Source organism: Littorina saxatilis, unplaced genomic scaffold (genome assembly GCF_037325665.1).
Source record: "Littorina saxatilis isolate snail1 unplaced genomic scaffold, US_GU_Lsax_2.0 scaffold_664, whole genome shotgun sequence".
Classification (NCBI taxonomy): domain Eukaryota; kingdom Metazoa; phylum Mollusca; class Gastropoda; order Littorinimorpha; family Littorinidae; genus Littorina; species Littorina saxatilis.
The window spans coordinates 13,917-40,000 of record NW_027127281.1 but is presented as its reverse complement, the minus strand read 5'-3'; the positions used below and the strand labels follow the sequence as shown (position 1 = coordinate 40,000).

The following is a 26,084-nucleotide window of genomic DNA, read 5'->3' as shown; positions in this document are numbered from 1 at the left end:
TGTTGTAACTCGTTGTTAAACAGCTTTTAAGGCGAAGGACAAAACTGATTATTTGTAAAACGAAATAGAGTTTTTATTCGTGCCTGGTAGGTACAGAAAGATAACAGAATGTAAAATCATGTATTAATTGTCAATAGTGTTTTAATTTTAAAGAATATTTCTCATGGAGAATTATTTACCGAGTCTAAAAACATCAATCGCCAAGAATCGAGTTATGCCAAAATGTCACGAGGACATCGATTTGGAACTTAAGCAGTCTATCCCTTTAGTATTTTTGTTGTACCTTGTAGACGTCCAGCTCCATACAGTAGTTGTCAAAGTTAGTGTAGAGCGAGTTGAGCATGTTGACCACCTGCATGGGGGTGGCGGTGGAACAGATGGCGGTGAAGCCCACTATGTCACTGAACAACATCGTCACGTCATTCACTTTCTCAGGCTCCACGCTTTCACCTGCAAGAAGAACAATAATACAGGTTAGGAAGACCATGCACTTGCACGTGATAATTATCCGCATAAAATGGACAGATTTTCATCTTATTTTAAACTTTCATTTCATTTCATTTCATCCCAATGCTGGAGAATTCGGGTCGCTTTCTCCCAGTGGAAAGCTAGCAGCAACAAGAGTCGCGCTATCCAGTCGTGTGCGTGTACAGCCACCTGTCCGTATGGTAGAACGCCCTGGCTAAGAGATCTCACTTCTAAGTAAGGCACCAAATGTATTAACAAGTATCATGTTTACATTAATCACTTGCTCGGAATCCAGACTTTTACTTGAAAGGAGAACACTAACGAACGTCAAAATGTAAATGCACGCGGGTATGCATGTGACAAGTGTACGCATAAAATGAAAACAGTTGTCACTATAAATGACACCAAACGGCATCGTCCTATCATTCACCACCCCTGGGTCACCGATGTTGCCTGTATGTAAGACAACAAATGTATTAACAGGTATGTTACATTGCCAAACTACACCATTGCCAATCTACACCATTGCCAATCTACACCATTGCCAATCTACACCATTGTCAATATTGCTTCGACAGACATCAAGTCAGCACTTGCGTCACCAGCAAATATAATCGAGACGCAAACATTATTAATGGTTTTCAAGCTCTCCCTCCTCTCGTGTGAATTTCACGCAGGAGCTATGTATATGAATCAGACGGGCGCGGTGGTAGAGTGGATAAGACATCGGCCTCCTAATCGGAAGATCGTGAGTTAAAATCCCGGCCGCGGCCGCCCGGTGGGTTAAGGGTGGAGATCTTTCCGATCTTCCAGGTCAGCTTATGTGCAGACCTGCTAGTCCCTTATCCCCCTTCGAGTCGTGTGAACACGCAAGCGCGAGAACAAGTGCGCACGGAAAAGATGCTGTTGCCCACGTCAGAGTTCGGTGGGTTATAGAAACACGAAAATACCCAGCATGCTTCCCCCGAAAGCGGCGTAAGGCTGCCTGAATGGCGGGGTAAAAACCGGTCATACACGTAAAAATCCACTCGTGCAAAATCACGAGTGAACGTGGGAATTTCAGCCCATGAACGAAGAAGAAGAGTCAGCCTCGTGCTGACACTGTCAGGTTTTAGCGCCGCTGAAGCACGTACACGCACACTAAGCAATCTTCCAGGTCAAGCTGACTTTTAGAGAAAATCAGAATAACACTTAAAATTACGCCGTGGTTTGCGTGCAGCAGGGGTATTTTTGTTATGCGGTATTCGAAACCAAGGCTTTCACCAAGACGTTGACAAGGACAACTGACATTTAACTCCAACATTTCCGGAAAATTGTTCTCGAAGGAAAGTTCACTAAAATCACGAGAAGTCGGAAACCACAAAGACTATTGACCCGTCGAATGTGTTTTGACATCGTCCCACCTAAAAAAGACTGTACCCGAATGATAGGAAATGAAGTTACTGTCAAGTGTTTAGTCTTTCAACAATGGGCTCCACCGCCTCTTGCGTTCTCAGACTTCACGGTCGTCTAGCGTGGGCTGAAGTCAGTGCAATGCAATGCCGATGAGGAGAAATTACGTGACACTCTAATGTAAACATAGGGTACTTCACAGCTGATGACACGTCCTCAATTTCGTGTCATAACACTGCGAAGTGTGCAGGTGGTCCCATCCAATCAAAGCAAAAGAACGGAAGATAGCATCGCTACCAATCAGAAATGGCACTGACAAAACAAGGGGCTTTACCAATCCCGAGGATTGACGCTTAAAAACAACAGCCGCGTTGTGACTTTTCAATGACCCCCAGGCACGCAAAGGAAACATTAGTTGAAGAAAGGACATTTGCCTGTCACTTGTAATGCAGATTCAAAGACCCGCACTCTCTCTCTCTCTCTCTCTCTCTCTCTCTCTCTCTCTCTCTCTCTCTCTCTCTCTCTCTCTCTCTCTCTCTCTCTCCTCCTCTCCCCCCTCCCCCCCTCTCTCTCACTCGCTTTCCTTCTCTCTCTCTTTCTGTTCTGTTGTCCTGCTGTTGTTGTTTTGTGTGTGTGTGTGTGTGTGTGTGTGTGTGTGTGTGTGTGTGTGTGTGTGTGTGTGTGTGTGTGTGTGTGTGTGTTTGTTTATTTGTTTGTTTGGCCGGTTTTCTTTTTTTTCTTATTTCTAATCTTACTTTTTGTACTCGTACATCTTTTTGTCTCGTATTTTTATTTTCGTGTACTTGATTCATGTCTGCAATGTGCCATTGTTATCGCGAAAGGAGTAAAACGCCGCGGCTTTTGCACGAATGTGAAGAGGAAGACAGAACAAACAAAAAAAGAAACAAACAAAAAAAGAAAAATAAAGAGGAAGAAAAAAAAAAGATCCGATTGACTCACCCTTCCAGAGCTTGGTAGCGATGGCGGGAGGGAAGATCTCCTCCAGAAGTTCGATGTTCTTGGCCTTCTCCTCTTCCACCGCCTTGCTGGCTTCCATGATACTGTGTTTCAGCTGCTCCATGCGCTTCTTCAAGCTGTCCTGCAAACACAGAGCAAGCAAAGAGGTAAGCAATCTGGGAACAATAGTCTCCTTAAACTCTTTATTCTAGGTTCTATGGTGACCTACAAGCGTAAGCAGCATATTTAAGAATCATTGTGAAAAGCTCTAGAGCGCATCTCAAAATGGTGTTCAAAATCAGGAGAAATGATGACCAATCATGCAGATGTCTTGCTCAGTTTGCCTTAATTCGTATCAGCCTTGACTTTTATCCACACAAAAAACCTTATGTATGCAGTCAGAAAATTAATCTAAATTTCTTACCACTCAAGTTGACAATCATTAGCATTTCAACCAAAAGTAAAGGACCTGGCTGAGCTAACAATATCATTCAAAAACAAGAAGAGCAAACGCTCGATCGAGTCACTTTCGCAGTTCTGAATATTATATGAGGCATCAGATGGACAGGAAGAAATTGCTATTCACAACACAATGAGTCACGTTCACATAAAATTTGAGCCCGGTCACTTTTATAGTTTCCCAGAAAAGCCCAACGTTAAGTTGTGTGTTGCCGAACAGAAAAGGCTAGTTATCTCCCTTGTTTTTCTGATAACGTTCGTAAAAGGCTACAGATGTAAATACTTTGATGTAAAGAATAATCCTACAAAGTTTCAATCACATCCGATGAACTTTGTCAAAGATATAAAATGTCTAATTTTTCCTTTGACGCTGACCTGTGACCTTGAAAAAGGTCAAAGGTCAACGAAACCATCGTTAAAGTGTAGAGGTCATTGGAGGTCACGACTAAACAAAATATGAGCCCGATCGCTTTGATAGTTTCCGAGAAAAGTCCAACGTTAAGGTGGTGTCTACGGACGGCCGGCCGGACGGCCGGACGGCCGGCCGGACAGACTAACACTGACCGATTACATAGAGTCACTTTTTCTCAAGTGACTCAAAAAATGAAACCACTGCACACATCTGCAAGAACTGAAGCACACAAAAAACACGTTCAAAACGTCACGTCCTCACCCCCCCGAGATACTACAGAAAACGTTAAAAGTGTCATTTCCCCGCGGTAATGAAAGAAAAAAGTAAAAGCAGAACACCCAGTACAGGAAAGCATCCAAGGGTAAGCCTAAATGTATATACGCATCTTTACGTAACGCAAAACAGACAGACGGGGTTGACAGGGAGAAGGCCAAACTGCGCTTTTCTGGCACAGAGTCTTCGCCCGCAAACAGCTAAGCCATCAGGGATCCCCTTAAACCTTGCAGTGCGTCGAGCCCTCAGCAAGGAACCTAACTCATCCTGAGGGATAACGGCCCTTGAATGAGTCGCTTGGGATAAGAAGATGGCATAACTTCGGCCGTTACGACGGGTGGCACGCTGTAATTTTTCCGCGGTGAGGATTATTGCGGAGAAGGGGAGGGGGAGGGGGGCAATGTGCCCAAAAAGATACGCAACGCTGCACCATACACTTAGCTTCTTCTGTCTTGCTGATCTAACTGTATTCACGTTTTCTCCACTCAAGGTGCAAATGTGTCGCCAGCTAGCATCTTTATGGTAACGGATGCAGACACTGACAAAGCGCTGTATTGCGCTGACAGGCAGAAGGAATTTACCTCACGGCAAATGTTCCAAATGACCCAGACAAAAATGGCAGACTTGCAACCAACTGTGGCCCAACTTTAGTCACGAGTTTGAAAATCGCTCCCGAGTCGTTGAGGCCGAATCGGCGAAAAGTCGGCCATGTGAACAGCCCCAGCGATTTAGAAACGATTCGGGCCAGACTCGTCTGCGAGGGGCGGGGACGTAGCTCAGTTGGTAGCGCGCTGGCTTTGTAGCCAGTTGGTCGCTATCAGCGTGGGTTCGATCCCCACGTTCGGCGAGAGATTTATTTCTCGGAGTCAACTTTGTGCAGACTCTCTTCGGTGTCCGAACACCCCCGTGTGCACACATGCGCACGAAAAAGATCCCACGTTCACAGCGAAAGTCTCAGGGCTTGGAAAACACGAAGACACGCATGCATCATCTCTCGTCTCTGATTATCATGATCGTATTTTTGATACTTTGACGAGACAAACCCAATGCTGGTGTGTCGAAGAAGACAGCCACAGCGGGCTTGTTCGAATCAAAGTATCACATCATATCTTCAGCGTATTACAATATAGACCAGTTGGTCTAAGAGGACGTGAAACCCTAATAGTCAGTCAGTCAGCGAATCCAAACCTCACTTGAGCACTGCTCGACTCGGCTGCGAGTCGTCAGCGATTTTGTCCAGACTTTTCTTATCGCGCTTACTGATTTGTTAGCTCTTGCATTCCCTTATCCGGAAAAAACGAGGACGAGAGAGAGAACGAGAGAGAGAGAGAGAGAGAGAGAGAGAGAGAGAGAGAGAGAGAGAGAGAGAGAGAGAGAGAGAGAGAGAGAGAGGGAGAGAGAGAGGGGGGGGAGAGGGGGGAAGAGAAGAGAGAGACAGAGACAGAGACAGAGAGACAGACAGAGGAAGACATATAGGGCTTGCAAGACACACTGTGATTAAAAGGCTTCGGGACAGACTGGCAGACAGAAAGAGAGACAGAGCTAGACAAACATACAGGCAGACAAACATATACATTAAATAAAATGCTCCAGCAATGCCCCTGTCAACCTGTATGATTTGAATAAAGCATATCCGAGTAGCTTTATACGAGTGGCGTCAAACATACATTTTCAAATCGGTTTAACCTTTTTTGCACCAAGTAAACACATTTACACAACCAAATCAACAGACCACTCTAAGGGGGAAGAAAGGGTACCTCCCTGCTCTCAATCCAAAATATACAATCTCTCTTTGCCCTTCAAGGAAAAAGCGCTCAACCAAAGAAAGTAGGAACAAGTATCAGACCCTTATATGTTTGTTTTTTTCTCTCTCTACTTTCTCTTTTTCTTCCATTTTCATAAATTGCATTTTCAATGGAGGGAAATATGTTTCCCCCTACTCCCTACCCCATTCCTTGCTCTTGCTGAATCGTTAACATGAAGTCCATAGAAATCTCTGACAGTAATGTGTGTACTTGAGTCTGCGGTGGTCGTTTTTCCAGAAATTCACAAGCGGATGTCAGAATCCAAAATGTCTAGCTTATCAAAACGTACTTGTGCTTACTCCCCCCAAAAAATGATGCTGAAGACGATTTTCAAAATCGATATGTGCAGGGCGGTTTAAACAGGGCGTCATTAACTGATCTATAGATTCTAACAAGATTTGTGAACGTTCCCGTATAGTTGTAATTTTTTCGATTCAAACAGCGTGTTGTTGAAAATACTGCAAAATGCAACTGCTGAATTTGTTCTCTCTATGGGTTGCAAGTTGGTCCAAATTGGAGACTGCGCCGTGCATGTATCTAAAATCGTTATCTTGGTTGACTTTAAGAAAATCACGGTTTATTCACATTCATGCCAGGGGCTCAAATTGTAAACATAACTTTTTTCGTAATGCTTATTAACGTATATAAAAAAAAATGGCACAAAGCTAACACACCTTTGTGAATACTATCAATTTTAGAAGTACTTCTGCCATAGTTTACAAAGGTTTGTTGTACGTGATTTGTGAGTTTTATTATTTTCGTTTGTTTACTTTTTTATTTACTTGTTTGTATGTGATAATTATTTACTTGTTTGTTTTTGTGAAGTGATACAATATCCTTTACCACTTAGGTCACCGATAAAAAAGAGATCACACCATTTTCTGTTTTTATCTCCTTTTGGGAATCCTTAGCAACGCTTGTGTTTAGTGAGGCACTAACGGGTGTTGAGGCTTGCCGAGATCTATTCAATATTTACTTTGCCATGAATACTTCTTTTTTTCAAGGGCCTTAAACGACAAAAAAAGAAAACAGTTAAAGAGGCATCTATATATAGATACTTTTATACGGATACTTTCGTTTTTACTTTGCACGCTGACAATCTCAGTCTTTAAAAAAAAAACAGTTAAAGAGGTAACTATACTTATATACTGATTCTTATGTTTTTACTGTGCACGCTGACAATCTCAATCACGAAGGAACAGAGGTACCAAAAGTTGCACGAAAACCTAACTCGAAAATCGGCCATGATCATAGCACCTACAGGAACCAACCACCAATATTTTCATCAGCGATGAACGTGTGTTTTGCTGGCACGACCCAACGGTGCCAACAGCTCAGATCAAGCACACATAATGTATACACAATACCCAACGTGAAGCATTTGGTGCCAGCCGGTATGATCGTGTAAACAAGGACCTCGGGCCCTGAAAGCTTTAAAGCGGCTCTCAGCCAAAAGTGTAAAGACTGAACAATCAAGCGAATAAACACTGTCAGGAAAAGATCCCAGCCAAACTGTACTAACCCCCCCCCCCCCCCCCAATCTTGGTCAATCTTAGGGAACTAAAGTTCTTCTCTAGTACGTACATCTTGGAGGAGTATAGGCATGTATACAATCGTTTTCGGTCACAAATGGTATTTACGTTATGCACTTTAAGTCTAGTAATGTACTAAGCCATAGGGGTTACATTTCAAGTACAGCTGTATTAAGTGACGATCATGACATGTAAGTATTTACTACAACCAAAAGCTATGGGTAGTCTAAGAAAATCTGAATATCGCCGTACTAATAATAGCATTCCTCAGTCTGAGTCGTTCTGACTAAATAAGTTTTGACTAAATATTTTAACGTAGAGGGGGGAATCGAGACGAGGGTCGTGGTGTGTGTGTGTGTGTGTGTGTGTGTGTGTGTGTGTGTGTGTGTGTGTGTGTGTGTCTGTCTGTCTGTCTGTGTGTGTGTGTGTGTAGAGCGATTCAGACTAAACTACTGGACCGATCTTTATGAAATTTGACATGAGAGTTCCTGGGTATGAAATCCCCATACGTTTTTTTCATTTTTTTGATAAATGTCTTTGATGACGTCATATCCGGCTTTTCGTGAAAGTTGAGGCGGCACTGTCACGCTCTCATTTTTCAACCAAATTGGTTGAAATTTTGGTCAGGTAATCTTCGACGAAGGCCGGGGTTTGGTATTGCATTTCAGCTTGGTGGCTTAAAAACTAATGAGTGATTTTGGTCATTAAAAATCTGAAAATTGTAAAAAAAAATTTTTTTTTATAAAACGATCCAAATTTACGTACATCTTATTTTTTATCATTTTCTGATTCCAAAAATATATAAATATGTTATATTTGGATTAAAAACAAGCTCTGAAAATTAAAAATATAAAAATTATTATCAAAATTAAATTGTCCAAATCAATTTAAAAACACCTTCATCTTATTCCTTGTCGGTTCCTGATTCCAAAAACATATAGATATGATATGTTTGGATTAAAAACACGCTCAGAAAGTTAAAACGAAGAGAGGTACAGAAAAGCGTGCTATCCTTCTCAGCGCAAGTACTACCCCGCTCTTCTTGTCAATTTCACTGCCTTTGCCGTGCGCGGTGGACTGACGATGCTACGAGTATACGGTCTTGCTGCGTTGCATTGCGTTCAGTTTCATTCTGTGAGTTCGACAGCTACTTGACTAAATGTTGTATTTTCGCCTTACGCGACTTGTTTCTTTGTTAAGGTCAATACCCTAACCTGAACATGATTTATACCATGTGAGATGGGTTCACTTGACGTCCATTATCTTATGGCTCTGCCGCAACAGAAGTGTGCAAATAATTGTTGAATTTACTTTTATAAATTCTTAGAAGAATGAAATAAAAGGAATAAAGGGGATTATAGGGAAGGGGTTATTTTTACAAGAAAATGCTATTGATAACTTATGTTCTCATTTCACACAATATGTTTTGCTCCAAAATGTAAAGCAACATTTAAAAAAAAGCACGACTCTCCCCCCCCCCCCCAAAAAAAAAAAACCTTCCACCCTCGCCCCCTTCAAAACATAAAGAAAGAAACAAAAACAGAATGAATGGGAACACATTATTTACAAAATCAGCTCATAGCAAAACATTCACGTGAAACAACTTGCAAAGCACCCTATTTGTTAAATACATTGTTGAAAATACTTCCACTGGTTTGTGGTAAGGCCAAAAAGAAAAATATGTCTGTTTCCGGTAACCCGACCGACCCTATTTTTAAGCGCCGACCCTAAAGGTTTTTTTTCGCTTTTCGTAAAAATAAAAATAAAATAAAATAAATAAATACATATATATATAAAGTCAAGTATACTTTATTTAGTTTCAATATATCTAGGTCAAAAACATGTGCTAAATAATTGTAAGTAAACTAAGGAAGCGTTTAAAAAAAAAACGTAAAAAGACGTTAACAAAACGTAAGAAAAAGGTTTAAAAAAAATTTAAATGTTTTTTTAAAAAACACGACCGACCGACCCTATTTTTTTCGGCGATGTTACCGGAAACAGACATATTTTTCTTTTTGGCCTAAAGGGTGTTGAAGGAGGTACACTCCTAGATGAGGTAGAACTAAGTGTAACTCCTAGATGAGGTAGAACTAAGTGTAACTCCTAGATGAGGTAGAACTAAGTGTACAAATACCTGTCCATGCAGGTGAGCTCTTTCAGGTTTTAGCTCATAACACAAACATTGACAACTATGGAAAAAGAGCCCTTACATTCGCTTAAACCATTGTACGCTTAATTTGTTACGTAATTTATTTTCACTATAACTTCTTGTTGCTTCGCAGCTTAATTGTGCTTGCCAAAGGGCGAACATGGCACGGGCTTCTTCGTGTTACGTAAAACGCTCGGGCTTCTTCGTGTTACGTAAAACGCTCGATCTTTATATTCAGTAAAAACACTAACTTCTGTTCCGTAAACGGTATACATTTCATTCCTCTCAAGTTATTACGTGGGTGACTTCAGCTTTACGTCCTATAAAAAATAAACATTCTACGTTCCAATACTAGCGTACGTGACAAAGATTTCACATTATAAAGAAATAAAAAAGACTAATTTACCTAATCAACCTTCGTTCAGTTACGGGTGTACATGATAATGATTTCAAGTAATTAGGTAACAAAGTCACTCTTACATCGTTCAGTGAAAAGGCAACTCATTGCTCTTTTCACAAAGGACATGGCAAGTGTTTCGAGTCGTCTGCCATCAAAGTCACAGTCCTTCCCGGGAAAACTTTTCCATTTACCATACAAGATCTGGCCGGGCTTTAAATGTGATAAGATCATCCCTCCACTGGGGATAAATAAATAAAGAGAGAGAGAGAGAGAGAGAGAGAGAGAGAGAGAGAGAGAGAGAGAGAGAGAGAGAGAGAGCGAGCGCGAGAGAGAGAGAGCGAGGGAGAGCGAGAGAGAGAGAGAGAGAGAGAGAGAGAGAGAGAGATGAAAAATGGGTGAAAAAGAAGAAAAAAAGGAAGAAAAACTAAAAAAGGGGCTAAGGACTGTTTAATTGCTTCTCCACGTCAACTAAAGTCCACACTTATCAACGAGCCCTGTACCACAACACCACTCCTTGTCTATTTACTTCGTACTGCACACACAAAAGAAGAAGAAGCAACAGAGACAAGAAACAAGAAGAGAGGGAGCGACCAAGTAGAAGGCTGCGGAAAAGGTAAGTGGAAAATGGACGGCTAATCTTTAAGAAACGTCAAGCAAGCGGGCGGTAATTGTCATTATTCTCCTACGGCCTCCTTCCGTCCGTAAGCCCTCAACATCCACTACAGAGAGATTGAGAGCATGGGGTAGGGGACAGCCGAGACTGCAAGAGGACCCAGTCTTGATCAGGCCTCAATGACAACCATTGTGTGTCGCAGTCTCTGATCTGCTTGCAACTTCCGCCACCCTAAGGAGTGATGTCCCTTGAACGAGGGATAATGGCGGAAAGCAGGCAAGGGAAGTGATTCTCACAGTACTCCTTGTACCCCCTCCTTCTCCTTTGACTGGTAGCGCTAAGCCTCCCTTTGTGCCCTCCTTGGTAATGCGTGGATCTTACTGTGTCTACAGGCGAAGCATTAATGGCGGAAACCAGGGACGATAACAACTGGCTCTAACGTTTCTAATTCTGCTTCTGTTGTTCTGATCTGTTGATAATGGGTTGACTTTTAAGGGGCTCCAATCCACCAGGCGATTGACTGCTGTTACAAGGCCGACACCGTCATTATCTGCGTTCAAACGACCATTATGAGCTGCGCAACAACAAGAACTGCAACAGCTACTATGCAATCTAGGGTGTGAGAAGGATAAGGGGAAAACCCAGGAAGAATAAGAGAAACCGAATTCATTGTACAGATAGATGTAAAACATCCAAATGAAAGTTAAAGTCCCACTCTTTCCCATGGCCCAATATCTCAACTCTAGTCAGGCTTTTACATAAGACAAGACCATTCATCCACGTGGTGACATAGCAAATATAAGCAGCCTGAGCACTCTCTATCACAGTGGGACGTTGTGATGAATTGGTTTGGTAAACGTCGGTGGTAGGGTTGTAAAAAATTAATTCATCACAAAATACCACAACAAGCAGTCAGGCTGTGGATTTTTAGTAGAAGCGATGGTCTTATCCCAGATCTAACATGGTGAGCCCAACCGTTAACATGATGCTACATGTTTTACGCCCTCAACCGTACGTGTTCCCGGGTGTTACCCGACTTAGATGAGATACACATGTGTATGCGTGTTCAAGTGTAATGAACAACCTGCACTTATAGCCGACTGACCGAGGTCTTTTGCGTGCCACTGTGGTGACACGGAGGTGGGATATGGATACCGTCTCGGACTCTGCACATAAAGTTGACCCGTGTCCGTCCCGGCCTGGATTCGAACCCGTCACCCTAAGATCACAAGTCCAGTGCTATACCACCTGAGCTATCCGGGTCCCTAAACCGTTTACATCAAAAAGAGTGTGCTTTAAAGGGGTCGATTCCCCCGAAAGCGGAGTATGGCTGCCTGAATGGCGGGGTAAAAACGGTCATACATGTCAAAACCCACTCGTGCAAAAACATGAGTGAACGTGGGAGTTTCAGCCCATGAACGAAAAAGAAGGGGTTCATACCTGTGCCTTTGTCTGCTCTCCAACCAGAATGACGTCCCTGGTGGCGTCGTGGATAGGGATGTCGGAGATGTAGATGCCTTTACCGATAAGTTCTTCAAGCTTCTCCACGCTGGGAGATCCCAGGAACATCATGGCGTCACTCTCCTGGATGAACATCATCTGCCCTTTCAGCTCCATCTCCTGAAAAAAAACACCATATATTGAATCAATGAATGACTGGTACTCGCTAACATAAGCACTATGCTTGAGTACGAATCCTAAATGTCAGATATTGGATATGCCACGATAGTTAAATTGAATAACGTTTTGTTTAAACCAATCAATGATGGCAAACAAACTAAATTGAAAGAGATAAAAATCGGAGAAAATGTGGGAAACTGTTCGAGCGTCAAGCCTCATTCGGGTTGGATTGGGAGGTGAACACAACAGTAGTTCAAGACATAGGTACACTCTTCAGTCTTGTATCACACCAAGAAGAAGAAGAAGAAGAAGAAGAAAAAGAAGAAGAAGAAGAAGAAGAAGAAGAAGAAGAAGAAGAAGAAGAAGAAGAAGAAGAAGAAGAAGACGATAGCATCCATGTATCGATCTATTTTAGCGGGAATTGATACTTTTTATGATTGAACGCACGCAAACATGTATTCTTTTGTAGCCTCTGCCAGCCGCCTAAATTTTGTGTTTTAGTTGGCCTTTCACGTCATATGGCTTAAAAGAGGGAATTCAATACATAATTACGATATTAACCAAACAGCACACCAACATAGTGCTTTCAGTGTCCGCTCTAATTCAGATGTCATTTTACCAGCCTTGAACATTCAATCGTAGCCAGGAATAGCATTTCTCAGTTAAGCTAACACGGCAGTATCATCTTTGAAACTATTTATGACCGCAGCGAGGACATAAGGCCATCAACAAAGGACAGAAAACTGGGTGATGTGCATCAAAAACACATTGACTGATGCGACGCAGACACGCATGCAAAAGGGAAGAAATAAACAAACATCCGACCTAAGCACACATTTAGCAGAAAATGATTACGTGCCACGCATTTTCTGATGAGTAAATCTGTGACGCGACGTAAAGTGCCCAGCCTAATAACACGTCATCTGTATTCATGGGGTTGCTAGCCCTTGTCCGAGTTACGCGCCCTTGAGAGACGCCATTTTCTTTATGACGTTTTGATGACTGCGCAGGAGGCCAAGCCACTAGACATCTTCCAGTGTCGGTGGAACAAATATTACTGAGTGTGTCGTGTGCCTTTACAAAAAATAATACATGCAAATAAATTGGATAGCAATATACTCTTTTTTTTTTTAAACACAGTTTACAACAACAACAAAGTATTTTGATGACGATTTTCACAGACTGTCAGCTGGAAATTCACACTATTTCTCGATATAACTACAGACAAAGGTAGTTGGTTTCTATGACAATCTTCATGTCTTCATCGGCTTTCCAACACACAGATTCAAAGATCAGCCTTCCACGCAACAGAGATTCCCAGTCAATCATCTGCCAGCATTTCACGCCCTCCCAAATCCGTCTAATCAGTCTTTGCAAAGTGCGAACTGGCAGATTCATTTCCTACAAATGACCGACTTCTGTCGCTCTCGGGATTTTCCACTAATCACCGACTTGCTAACCAACATATTAGGGAGGTTTAGCACCCGATACCAAATTAGTGAGGCTTAGTGCCAAATACGACTGGGGTTTAATTACTAACGCGACTCCCCAGCCGAAGACCGAGATTCAAGAGACTGGGAAAATAAACTCTGTTTTTGCCAATTAATGAAAGGCAACAATTCGATAAATGTTGTGGTGAAGATTAAGTCTGATTTTCTTCTTTTAGCTAGCTTCGTTAGACTAACCTGATAGTCTCTGTAACTTATTAGCAGCGTCTGCATAGCTAGATTGCTTTCCCATCCCTGGATTCTTTTAATCCTATGTGAGGATTATTTAGGGAATCTAGTACTGAGCTCGATATTTAAAATTAATTGATGTTGTACGCTGCTGTTATTCTAGTTCGTGCTCCTGGGATAATATCTTACATAGAGAATACTACATGGCTTGCTGTGTCGTACCAGATTTACACGAGTTTTTTTTTTTAAATATTGAACTGTGAGCGAAAGCGAGCTCTTCACTATTTGAACAAGCAACGAGTGTAAATCTGGTACGACACAGCAAGCCATGTAGTATTCTGTTTATCCTACATACTGCACTTACGTGTATTTTACTGAAAATGTCCTGCAGTCGAGGCAGCTAAATTGAAGACGCTTGTTTTGGAACCTCGATCTCTTCTAAAGCCTCGTGCAATCTATTACGTCAAAGTAAAGAAACGTCACCTGAAAGTGTGGCGTGACGTGTTAGTTCTAAAACTTCATTGAGGGTAATAAGCGAGCGCAATTTGTTTTTCTGTTATGACGTTTGTTTCGGTGACTTTGGCATCAAAAGCAGTGAAAAAAACAGTTTCCTGCCAGACTTGCTTGACATGACCTCGTTTACATGATATACACACGTATGATTTAAACGATTATTATCTCACGAGTGTCTCTCTCACGTATGTGGAATAAAAAGAAATTAACGCAGCCAGTTTAACGTTATTATCGTTGTGTGGCTGTTTGGATCACAAATACAATTGCAATAAAGATTCTCGCAAAAGCAGCCAAACCTTCAATGTTATCAACCAAAGGCGTTTTTTTTCCAATAATCTAGTACAACCGTTCTCTAGCTTGATAATTTTATTGCAAAACAGGAATAATGAATGATACAGGAAGCACATCATTCACAATGCCAGAAGTAACCGGAAGTTCTGGGGAGAGAGAGTGCCGAAAAGCAATGAAAGGAAAGGCATGTTTAGTGCAGCGTGCTCTCTCTCTCTCTCTCTCTCTCTCTCTCTCTCTCTCTCTCTCTCTCTCTCTCTCTCTCTCTCTCTCTCTCGCTCTCTCTCTCTCTCTCTCGCTCGCTCTCTCTCTCTCTCTCTCTCTGTCTCTCTCTCTCTCTCTCTCTCTGTCTCTCTCGCTCTCTCTGTCTCTCTCGCTCTCTCTCTCTCTCTCTCTCTCTCTGTAGTGATGCATTATTCAAAACTATAAATTCTCGTCATCGTAGGTCAGCTAAACTCATTCTGCCTGACCCATCACTAACTACTGACGCAAAACTGACAGCCCTCAATATACCTCAACTTAAACAACAGCTTTTATTTAATAAATCAGTTTTCATGCACAAGATCCTACATGACCAAGCACCCGAATATCTAACTCACTTGTTTCAATCAACACCTTCTCGGTATTCCACTTTCAAGCATAATCTGGCCTGCCCGAAGCCACGCATTGACATATTTAAAACTAGTCTTTCATACTCGGGAGCTTATGTCTGGAACTCCCTACCTACATGCTTAAAATCGACCAGTAACCTTAAAACATTCAAAACACATCTGCAAAAATACATTCAAACATCACTTTAATGTAATGTGCCTGGTTGCTCAAACGTATGTGTGCCTTTTATCCTTCTGAAAATGTGCATGTATGTGTCTTGCGTCAACTTGGTGTGATAAGAATACATTCTCGTGTATTACTCCTTCTAGTATCTAAGATAGTATTACTGCATTTTATATTGGCATGGTGATTCCTTCATAATCTAAGATGGTATATATTAGGTCATGAACGTTTTTTTGGGGTGTTTTTTTTAACTTTGCTACCTGATCCTTTATTTGGTTAGTGTGTCGTGTTATGTTGGCTTGCCTTATAAGTTAGTTGATCTTCTGTGTGTGTGTGCGTGTGCGTGTGCGTGTATATATATATGTGTGTGTGTGTGTTCTGATAATGTATGGTTGTATATCTGTATATCACATGTCGATAAAAAATGATCTTATTCTTATATTACTATTATTGCGTGTGTCTGCGTTTCATCATAAAAAGTTTGTTCCTATGTATTCCCATTTCGATTATAACCATTTTGCTTAGATCAGGACTAGCTGTAAGAAAGGTCCTACGGACCTAATGCTATCTTTCCTGTAATAAAGTTCAATGTTTCAAGTTCAATGTTTCAATGTTTCTGTCTCTCTCGCTCTCTCTCTCTCTCTCTCTGTCTCTCTCTCTCTCTCTTCTCTCTCTCTCTCTTCTCTCTCTCTCTCTCACACATAGGGGAAAGGCTCCTAATATGGACCGGCTCCTAATATGGACCACCTCCTGTTCTGACAAACTAACGGCGCTAGAGCGCTCAAAACAATTTCATTCGCTTCATTCACCCTCTCTGGATAAGTTGCACATGTCAAAACAGTTGCAGAAACACAAACATCAAAACCGTTAAGCTTTTTCGCTTTTGTTCACTTTTGGCAGCGTTCACTCTAAATTTGCCGCCTAAAACGGACTCGTTTCTGTCCACAGCCAAAGCTTTCATAACACAAAAATGGCTATATATGACAGCTAAGACAGTATTTGTTACATTTTAACAGTGTGTACCCCGAGTTTCTACTGCAAACAAAAATAATAGCAAAACCTCAAAGTATGTGTGAGTCCCCTAATATGGACCACCTTCAACAAATCGAAGAAAATAAAAACTAAAGGCAATTTTAATTAATTCATTAAGAAGCTTGCTGAAAATAACCTACAACTAGCCCTCGAGATTTCAAAAAAATATAACAAATAGTCTTATTTTTGTGGAAGTTGATAATTTCACTTATTTTCACTCTGTTTTTGATAAGCTTCTTCAGTTTCCTGGTGTGCTTCAAATAATGCTCTCATCAACCCGAAACAGATAAATCTAAAGCATATTTGAATTAGTCTGACTTGCACACTAAGTTGTATCATGTTTTTTTGAAGTATAGGGGTCTTTTTACAGTGATTCGTGAAGGCCCCTTCACTGGTCCATATTGGGCGCCCAGGCTCCTAATATGGACCATTTGTGATTTTTTTCTGTATTTAATTTTTGCTGAAGGTCTATCAAAGCTATTTTACTCTAATTAGGCCTAACGGTTAAACTAAGAGAGAAGGACTACCAACCACAAAATGAAACTTCTTCGCAAGAAAACAAGCTAGTTATCAGCAATAAACAAAAAGTGGTCCATATTAGGGGCCCTTCCCCTATATATACACATACACATACTCTCTCTCTCTCTCTCTCTAATTAATCAGCGCATCGACGACACAGCTGCCACAAACTTTCAGCTCTCATCAAACACCAAGTACCTATCTATGTCGGAGCAGAGAGAACTGGAATGATCGACCAACTGTACTGTTGTTGTTGTTGTTGTTGTTGTTGTTGTTGTTGTTGTTGTTGTTGTTGTTGTTGTTGTTAAACCAACGCATACAAAATACAAGAAAGGAAGACATGCCACTTTTTCGGAACTGACAGAATTCTCGGAAATCGTTCATAATCAGCTAGTAGACACAAAACATGTACCTTGAACACCTATAGAATCATGGTGCGAAGTACTTTTTTTTTCATCTTCCTCCTCTTTCTTGCAATAAAGCGATCATTTTTTAAATGTTTTATAAACAGTTGACACCATTTTGAAAACCTTTGACGCTGTTTTCTCAGAATCGTTTTTTGAACAATGGGAACCATTCATATTCAAGACGAAATGTTCAATCTTCTTACTTTTTTTTTCTCAAAAAAGTATATCTGTACCTAGTAACAGAGAGACTTTCTATGATTTTTACACCCCCGGTATAGGGGTGTGTATAGGATTCGGTCGAGGTGTTTGTTTGTTTGTTTGTGTGTTTGTGTGTTTGTGTTCGCATATAGATCTCAAGAATGAACGGACCGATCGTCACCAAACTTGGTGAACAGGTTCTATACATTCCTGAGACGGTCCTTACAAAAATTGGGACCAGTCAAACACACGGTTAGGGAGTTATTGGTGGATTAAGATTCTACAAGGACTTATAGAGGGACATATTAATGGTCAAAGGGAAATAACCTTCTCAGTTGGTGGCAGTGAGAATGGTAAGGACGGGGGTGTTTTTCCTACCTCGGAGGAATTTCTTGTTAAGGAATAATTTTAGAAGTTCTGTCAAAGTAACAAAACCGTGCTTTTTTGCCTACATTTATTTTGTGCCTGCAATACCTACCCAGGGAACACAATTTGTTCATAAAAATGAAAAAGTTGCTCTTTTACTAGATCTATAGGGGCCTGTTTATAGTGAAATAAAAGACACTTCAAAGTCATATCTTTATTATTCTGGAAGATGAATGAGTCCAATTAACTAAATGTTTCACCCTAAAAAGTCGCAAAAAACGTCAATTCTGACCCATAAGTCCTTCGAATATTACTTTATTGGACCAAAAACAACTTTTCAGAGTTGTTTTTATTAAGGACCTTTAACAAAAAGTGAAAAGCTTTTCAAAGAAACAAAACTTAATTTCCGTGCCATCTCTGCCCTTAAATGAACGCATATAAAATACAAGACATGCCACTGCACTTTTTGGGAACTGACAGTTTTCTCGTAAATCATTCATAATCATCGAGTAGACACAACATCATAATGTTCTTCTTGACATGATGTAAAGCGCCTACCCTTAAAAGTTGAAGCTCCGCTCTTCCAAATAAAATGTCTCTTTCTCAAAGTTTTCTCAAGTGTATAGGTTGATTCCTAAGTTCTGCCTTTTCTGTTCTTTTCTTTTCTTTTTATACCAAAGCGAAAATAGACCTTGGTTCAGTTATCTTCAGTCGTTGTAACGCTTGGGGGTGTTTAGTTTGGAACGGTTTCTGCCCAGCCTTCTCCGATCCTGGTAATTCCCCGGTATTCCAAGAAGGGGTGTGTTTTTCACAGTGGGATTAGTCAGCAAAGTTGAAGGAAAGTTTAACCTTCCGCCGACAGACAGCTGCCCTGACATTGCTCTCTGTGTTTTTGTCTGGGTGTATGTCTGTCTCTTTGTCTGTCTGTGTATCGCTCTGCTCCTCGCTCCTCTCTTCTCTCCCTGTAGCTCTGTCTCTTTCTCTCCCCCCCCCTCTCTCTCTCTCTCTCTCTCTCTCTCTCTCTCTCTCGCTCTCTCTCTCTCTCTCTCTCTCTCTCTCTCATAACACAACAACAATAACAACAAATTTACTCCACAAACCCTCTATAAAAGCCACACACACGCCCCCTCCCTCCCACGTGCGCTCAGGTCTATCTGTTGCGGTCTGCTAAACTAGTTTTACGACTGATGTCATCTTTCTTGGGAATCAGACAATCAGTCGATCCGTCTATCCAACAGTAAGCCTACACAAATGCATGTGTGCGTTCGTGCGCGCGCACTGTGTTTGTGTGTGTGTGTGTGTGTGTGTGTGTGTCAGTGTGTGTGTGTGCGTGTGTGTGTGTCAGTGTGTGTGTGCCGCGTGTGTGTGTGTGTGTGTATGTTGGTGTGTGTGTGTGTGTGTGTGTGTGTGTGTGTGTGTGTGTGTGTGTGTGTGTGTGTCTGGGTGTTTGTGTGTCTGTGTGCGTGCGTGTGCCAGTGTACCTTTGCATTCGTGCATATATATTCTTCCGTACGCAGTACCTGTGCTTGTAAGTAAGTGGAGACATGAATGCAATCAAGTTTCCCCAAGTTTGTTGACTCAACACTACAACCGTCCTCCAAATAAAACTTAATATCCCCGGCACGTGCAAAGCGAAAACACACGCGGCAAAAATAAAACCGCCCAAATTACACGTCTGCATCGGGGGAAAGGTATTTTGTTCGTCCCAGAAAAGAAACTGCCTTTTCGGCACGTATCTACGAATCAAATGGGTAAATTTCATCGATCGATCGATCAAGGTTGTTTTTTCTCACTTGTGTTAGAGTAAAACACGGGTTGTTTTGGTGGGGTTTTTTCAGAGAGTGAAGAGAAAAAAAAAGAAGGAGAAAAAAAAAGAAGAAGAAAAAGACGTTGGCGAATCCTTAACCGTTGAAGCACGGTCACCTAAGCATGGTTGTTAATTTGTAACGTCCCTTCAACCTAGTTAGCTAATCAGGACCGATTCGATGTTGTTTCCTTTCTCAATTATTAGATAATTACTAGATAATTACCGATTAAATAACCCCAAAAGAGTTTAAAACAAGCTCAACAAGTTCAAGTCTAGAACGCAAAAAAAAAACATGTTAAAAAAATTGTTTACAAAAAGAATTCTGCACGCACAAAGACAAAGACAGCACAAACACAAACGTCAACACGTTCGCCAATGGAAGCATCATCACACAAACCAACAAACTGACCTGTCCAAGTCTGCCTTTGACCCTGAGGTCGAGTTCTAAACCTAGACAACACACAAACAAACAAACAACCAAACAAACTAAAAACAACAAAACAAAACAAAAATAAAACAATTGACTTGCCCATGTCTGCCGTTGACCCTGAGGTCGAGTTCTAAAACTAGACGACACACAAACAAACAAACAAACAAACAAACATTCAGTCAAACAAACAAACAAAACAATAACTGACATGTCCATGTCTGCCGTTGGCCCTGGTTTCGTTGCCAATCATGGGCTTGGTCCGCAAAACGAAGGAGGAGTTGATCCTGGAGAGGAGGGGGGAGAAGCTCATCTTGACAGAAGGCCGCACCACGTCGAACAGCGAGCTCATCTGCACCCCGCCCTCCGCCACCGCCCTCTCCGTCGACACCATCTTGAGCAGAGCCGTGCCCAGCTGCAGCACCTTCAAGGAGCGATCAAAGATGACATGGAAGGGGAAGGTGGCGCAGAAGCTCCGGACGGACAGTTTAGACAGGGCGGGGTCGTTGGAGCGACTGTAGAGATCCGCGCACAGGTTGCACGGGTTCTGCTGCTGCTTATTGTTGTTGTTGGAGGTGTGGATGAAGAACATGTGATGCGGAGAGGTTTCGTCGCGGTTGGGGGAGACACGCAGCTCAACGGACACGTTGAAGAGCATGTTGGCCACGGCTTCCACCGTCCCGGCCACGAAGGATAAGATCCGCCGTCGGAAACTGTAGTAGTGGATGCTTAGCGCACCGGTCTTCTCCGCGGACTTCCCCACCTCGCAGCGGAACGAGGGAGGCGTCTGTCCCAGAAATCGTGGCGAGTCCTTGATCTGCTCGTGCAGGCCGTCCAGGTTGGAGAAGAATCCCGTGAGGTTGCTGCCCAGCACGCGGAGCGCCTTGCCGTACTCGCCCAAACACAGCTTGAAGTACTCCTGGCCCAGCTTGCGGAGAAACTCCTCGGTGTCCCAGCCTGCACAGACAGTTACAGAAGAAAGTGATGTTGAGAATCATTGAAATCCCCCCCAACATATTAAGCCTGGCTTCTTAAGTTCCAAAATACAGAATCAAAAAACAAGAGTCGTAGGTTATTGGAACGTTTCATTTGTGACAAAACAAAACGTTACATTTACAGTGCCAGTATCGTACAAATATTGCTATTTCATATGTTACGTGGATTTCCATTGGTCAATTGGGCAAAACTGAGCTCATTGTAAAAGTGATATCGACGACATTTCCGTCGATATCAGTTTTGATATCGACGACCTCTTTATTGCTTCCCCACTTCAAAAACAAAAACACCTAAATTTAAAAACAAACAAATATATATGAAAATGTAATGATCCCAGAATTTAGTTGAGCAAGTGACTAAAGACTTTTTGAAAGAAAAGACATTTTTAAATACTGAAAGGTACAAGAAAAGAGTGAACAAAAAGAAATAATAATCATAGGGAGGGATATGGAACAGCCAAAACTGAGACAAATACTTTTGTAATTTCTTTACAGTAAATACAAAATGTCCAGAGAATTAACAATATATCTAACATTGACTGACTGTGTGATGATATCTTCTGCTATTGGTCTGTTTCAACAGTGATATCAAAATCTCGACCTCCTGTCTCGATTTTGATATCACTGTCTCAACAGACCATAGCAGAAGATATCATCACACAGTCCGTCAATATTGGGTATTATTGGTACGTTTAATTTATGACAAAACAAAACGTTAATTTACAGTTCCAATATATACCTATATCCCATGACCTCCCTTCTTTGTCTCTGTTACTTCAGTATGGGTATATATGTTGTATTTTTATAGCTCAATAAATACATCATGGACTCAAAAAAATATATGATAGTGCAGATTCCGATTTGGGCGAAGAACTACTTTGCTCCCGACCTTTGACCTCGCGCCGAACAATGTGACACATTTGTATGAAGTTCCAAAATCGTATTGCACGGCTCAGAAAACCATATCAGTTGCACGCAAAAATGAATCTCAGAACTGATCTGATGTATGAGATGCAATAAGCAAACGTTTCTTTCATTATGAAAGCAATGCAGGTGGGAAAAAACGAACATTCAACTTACAAGATAACCAGATGCTAGCGAACCAAAACAAAAACACGAGTACCCTCCCCTTGCTTCGTTAGCAGACGACTTTTGAGAATCTGTCAGACCGTCCTTACCTGGCACGGTTGGGCTTCGCTATCATCAGCTGTTTCACGTGTTTTGCGAGCAAGTCTACTCTTTTGCCTGGCTCTGCAGTAAGTCCACATTGGCGATGAAGGTATCTAAGAACTTAACATGTGTGTATTTTTCCGTAATCCAGTCATATTCTTTCAAAATGCAATCAAGCGGCGGTGACAGACTTGGGTCCTGTTTTCATCGCATCAATACCAGTTTAGGTTCATGCAAACACACTCGCAAAACAGTTTATCATGTAGATACATTTCAAATAGGGAGCAAATGGTTAAATCTACATATGTGTTCCCTAAAATTTGCTTCTCTGTCAATAAGACTAATTGTATAATAATGCGTTCGAAAAAAACAACGTGGAATCGATTCTGAATCGAGTCGAGTAAGCCAAATGGGGGCCAAACCGGTTTCCCCGTTCCGCCGACCTGAAACGCAAAAGAATTGTGCGCTTCAACTAAATGGATTTCTATACGACTTCATTACTTTCTTGCAACTTATGAACCTTTACTTAACGCTTTTAAACGGTCTGAAAGTAGTGTTACCGCGTACTTATAGATGCACTCATTCGTTTTATTTTTTCAGCGACGGTCACTTAGTTTAAGGTTGCAAAAAGGCCATGTCTCGCTGAAAACACTGTTTCACACTCCACAGATCGCAAAAGTGCCGCTAGTAGTCTACACTTTGTGTTTGATGGTAGAATGGGATATACAGATTACAACACTCGTGGTTTTTTATATGGCTTGTATTTCAGTCAAGACCCAGCGGGAATATCAATCGAGAGCCACTCGCCAAAGGCTCGTGTCTCCCGATGATATTCATCCGCTGGGTCTTGACTGAAATACAAGCCATATAAAAAACCACTCGTGTTGTAACCTATACATATGACATGTTCCAATAACCTATATGTCATGTTCCAATAACCTACCATTCTTGTTTTTTGATTTAGAATCATGGAGCTGACCGGTTGGGTGTGAAAGTGTTTTATTCAACAACCAATGAGCGCTTCTGGGGTGATAACGCGAGACAACTCCTGTGATCTTGCCGCGAGGTGGCGCCAGTTACCAGCCGAAAGAAAGAAGGGGCATAACCTCACCAGAACCGACCATTGTCTGTTTACCGTATAAAATGCATGACTTTCCCACGAACTGTTACCAAACCGATATGCTATTTGGGACCAATGTAAGTGTCGTGTTTTTCCTTTCTTCACTCTCAGTCGCAAAGGAGACACAACGAGTTGAGTAGGTTCTGTAGATTTATTAACAGCTGGAACAACGGTGACAATATCTCTCAGCACAGTGTAAGAAAGAACAAGTGCAAGACTGGTAAAGAACAACAATACGTGTGCGCAGCCCTACTTATATAGTTAATGGACATACGAGAATATTCGGGAAACATCGACACTAATCTGGTTAGATCTACACAGTTCCGTCTGTCTGATGAGCGTCTACGCTTACGTCATGAGTGACTGCGCACTTAATCAAAGTAAGTTCCATAATGTTCTTTATCCTTCCATTCGATTCCAGTGGTATCTAGCGATCTCCACAACAGTAAGGTTGTTTTCCTTTCTCGTGTGATCTTGCTGCGAGGTGGCGCCAGTTACCAGCCGCAAGAAAGAGGGGGCATAACCTCACCAGAACCGCCCATTGTTACAATACATAGTCGGCAACATTATTTAGAGTCAACAACTGTCTAACCTTTCTGTACCGACCGCGCAAGGGACCAGCCAAAAGTGGTCCTTAGACCGGTGGTCGTTACGGAACGTTCCTGGTCGGGGTTTCTTTTGGGTGGTCGTAATGGGCAAGTGGTCGCTATCAAGAGGTCGTCGCCAAGGCAGGTTCGACTGTTATAATGGTATTCGGTTGTTTAGTGGATGGATGGATGGATGGATGGATAGATGGATCGGTGAATGGGCTGATTGCTTGCTTGATTGATTAAACAATTGATTGATGGATGGATAGTTGGAGGGCTGGATGGCTGGATGGATTGAGATTGATTGATTGAAATACCAATTACTGATTACTGATTGATTTTCCTGCTCGATTGATTGTACTTTTTTTTTATACCGTGTCTTAAAAATCTTCCAACTCTCATCAACAACAAATCAAACATCAATCAAAACGTTGGTATACTGGACAAAAAAGGTGAACAGGATCGAGGAGGAGGAGGAAGGGAGGGGGTGCAGGGCGATTACCTAGACTTCAAAGATGAACATTTAACCCTACACATTAATAGAAACTAACTAAAACAAAGGAAAGACAGAGACGGATGGGGGGGGGGGGGGGGGGCAGAAAGAAAGAGAAAGAGAGACGTGGAGAGAGATCAAATCAAATCAAATTTTATTTTACGAGGGTTGTGGCATAAGCAATATAAACGAGCTTCTTCTCAACCAGCCCTCGCCCAGAGAGGGACTACTCTAATCTTATATACATATATATATAAAGTTGGCCAAAAAATTATTGCAACAAATTTCGCAAGAGAGGGGGGGTGGGTGGGTGGGGTAGTATAGTCGCAGGTGCTTCAAAGCGACTTCAGGAAAGAACAAAAGAAGGAAAGAAAAGTACCCGGCAAAAACACCCTGACTTGCCAAGGCGTGAATAGAAGGAGAACCAGTCGGAGAGAAAAAAGGGGGAATTAGGAGGCATGCGGAGGGGAAAAAAGAAAGACCAATATAAAAAGAAAAATAATTAAAACACAAGAAAGGTAGGTTGTTGGAACGTTTGTTATTGACAAAACAATACATTCACAGATATTTCGACCCAAAGGTCTTTTTAAGTGAACAGACAAACACATAATTATTCACACAAAACTTATCTTAATAGAATCAGTTTTCGCCCACTCGTCAGGAAGCCGAGCGAATGAATGATTGTATGATGAAATGAATATATGTGAATATAATATAAATAAATAAATATCTGTGTTTTTATTCTGAATTTTGGAACGTTGGCAGTCTCTTTGTTTTTGGATTTATTCAATAAAGAAAGAGTCCTGTCCGTTTGGAAATGAAATGTCAATCGGGCTTGGACTTGCACTAGCAGGAAGAGCAATGGTAGGTACAGCTGCAACATTGCCTTGCACTTGACAAGTTTACTGCTGACTTTCATGCCCCGAATCAAAGACAGGGAGGCCAATGCCCCTTAGATTGCCATCAATCCAGCTTTTACTGCACGCAAATCTAGCATGCTTTACTATTCAAAGCAGTTTATGGCCCGCAAGTGGTGTGTACCGACCCTTTTCTCCGCAATTAAATGTCTTCATTTGGGGCAGAAAAGCTCTAAATAATGTCCGTTGATTTGTATACATGATTTGTGATTTCTTGTCTTTTGTTAGTCTTTGCTGGCATAAATAGCGTGTCCGTTTCTCATGAGAGAAATGTGAATGAGAAGAAAGTTCTTTTTGATCTAATATCCTTTGGCTGTAAACTGATTGAGCGGTGGAAGGATGTAAAGAAAAACTTGATTCTTGGCCATTGTTGGTTGATTTATTTATTTTTTAGGAAACTGTCGTCTATATTAAATGATTTACTCCAAGCGAGCATATTCTGAGTTTCACGTGTTGGACTCCTTTGTTGTGAACATATTTTTAGTGCCACCATGTACGTTGAATCGCGGAGAAAATATTGTTCAACCTAAAAGAGGCACAGGAGATATGGGCAATAATAATTTAAGACTGTTATAAGTTTGTATTCTCAAAATATTCAATGCTCTTTCTTGTTAAAGGGGAAACCAAAGCAGAAACAACATAAGGATACTAAAATCTAAATAAAAAAAAGTTCAAAATGTCGAAGAACATGACATTTTATTTTTCATCAGTAGCT

The 26,084-nt window shown here is 41.5% G+C and overlaps 1 protein-coding gene across 1 annotated transcript in view; it reads right to left on the bottom strand.

Annotated features, from left to right (window-relative positions):
- LOC138955744 (guanylate cyclase soluble subunit alpha-2-like) overlaps window positions 1–23,914 on the bottom strand; it is a 36,564-nt gene extending 12,650 nt beyond the window's left edge. Inside the window, exons 1-5 of the mRNA XM_070327284.1 lie at window positions 23,902–23,914; window positions 20,299–21,044; window positions 11,901–12,080; window positions 2,821–2,959; window positions 284–450 (exon numbers count right to left, since the gene is read on the bottom strand). Coding sequence (XP_070183385.1) covers window positions 284–450; window positions 2,821–2,959; window positions 11,901–12,080; window positions 20,299–21,044; window positions 23,902–23,914 — 1,245 coding nt within the window. The remainder of the gene's footprint in view (window positions 1–283; window positions 451–2,820; window positions 2,960–11,900; window positions 12,081–20,298; window positions 21,045–23,901) is intronic.
- Window positions 23,915–26,084: the final 2,170 nt, after the last annotated feature.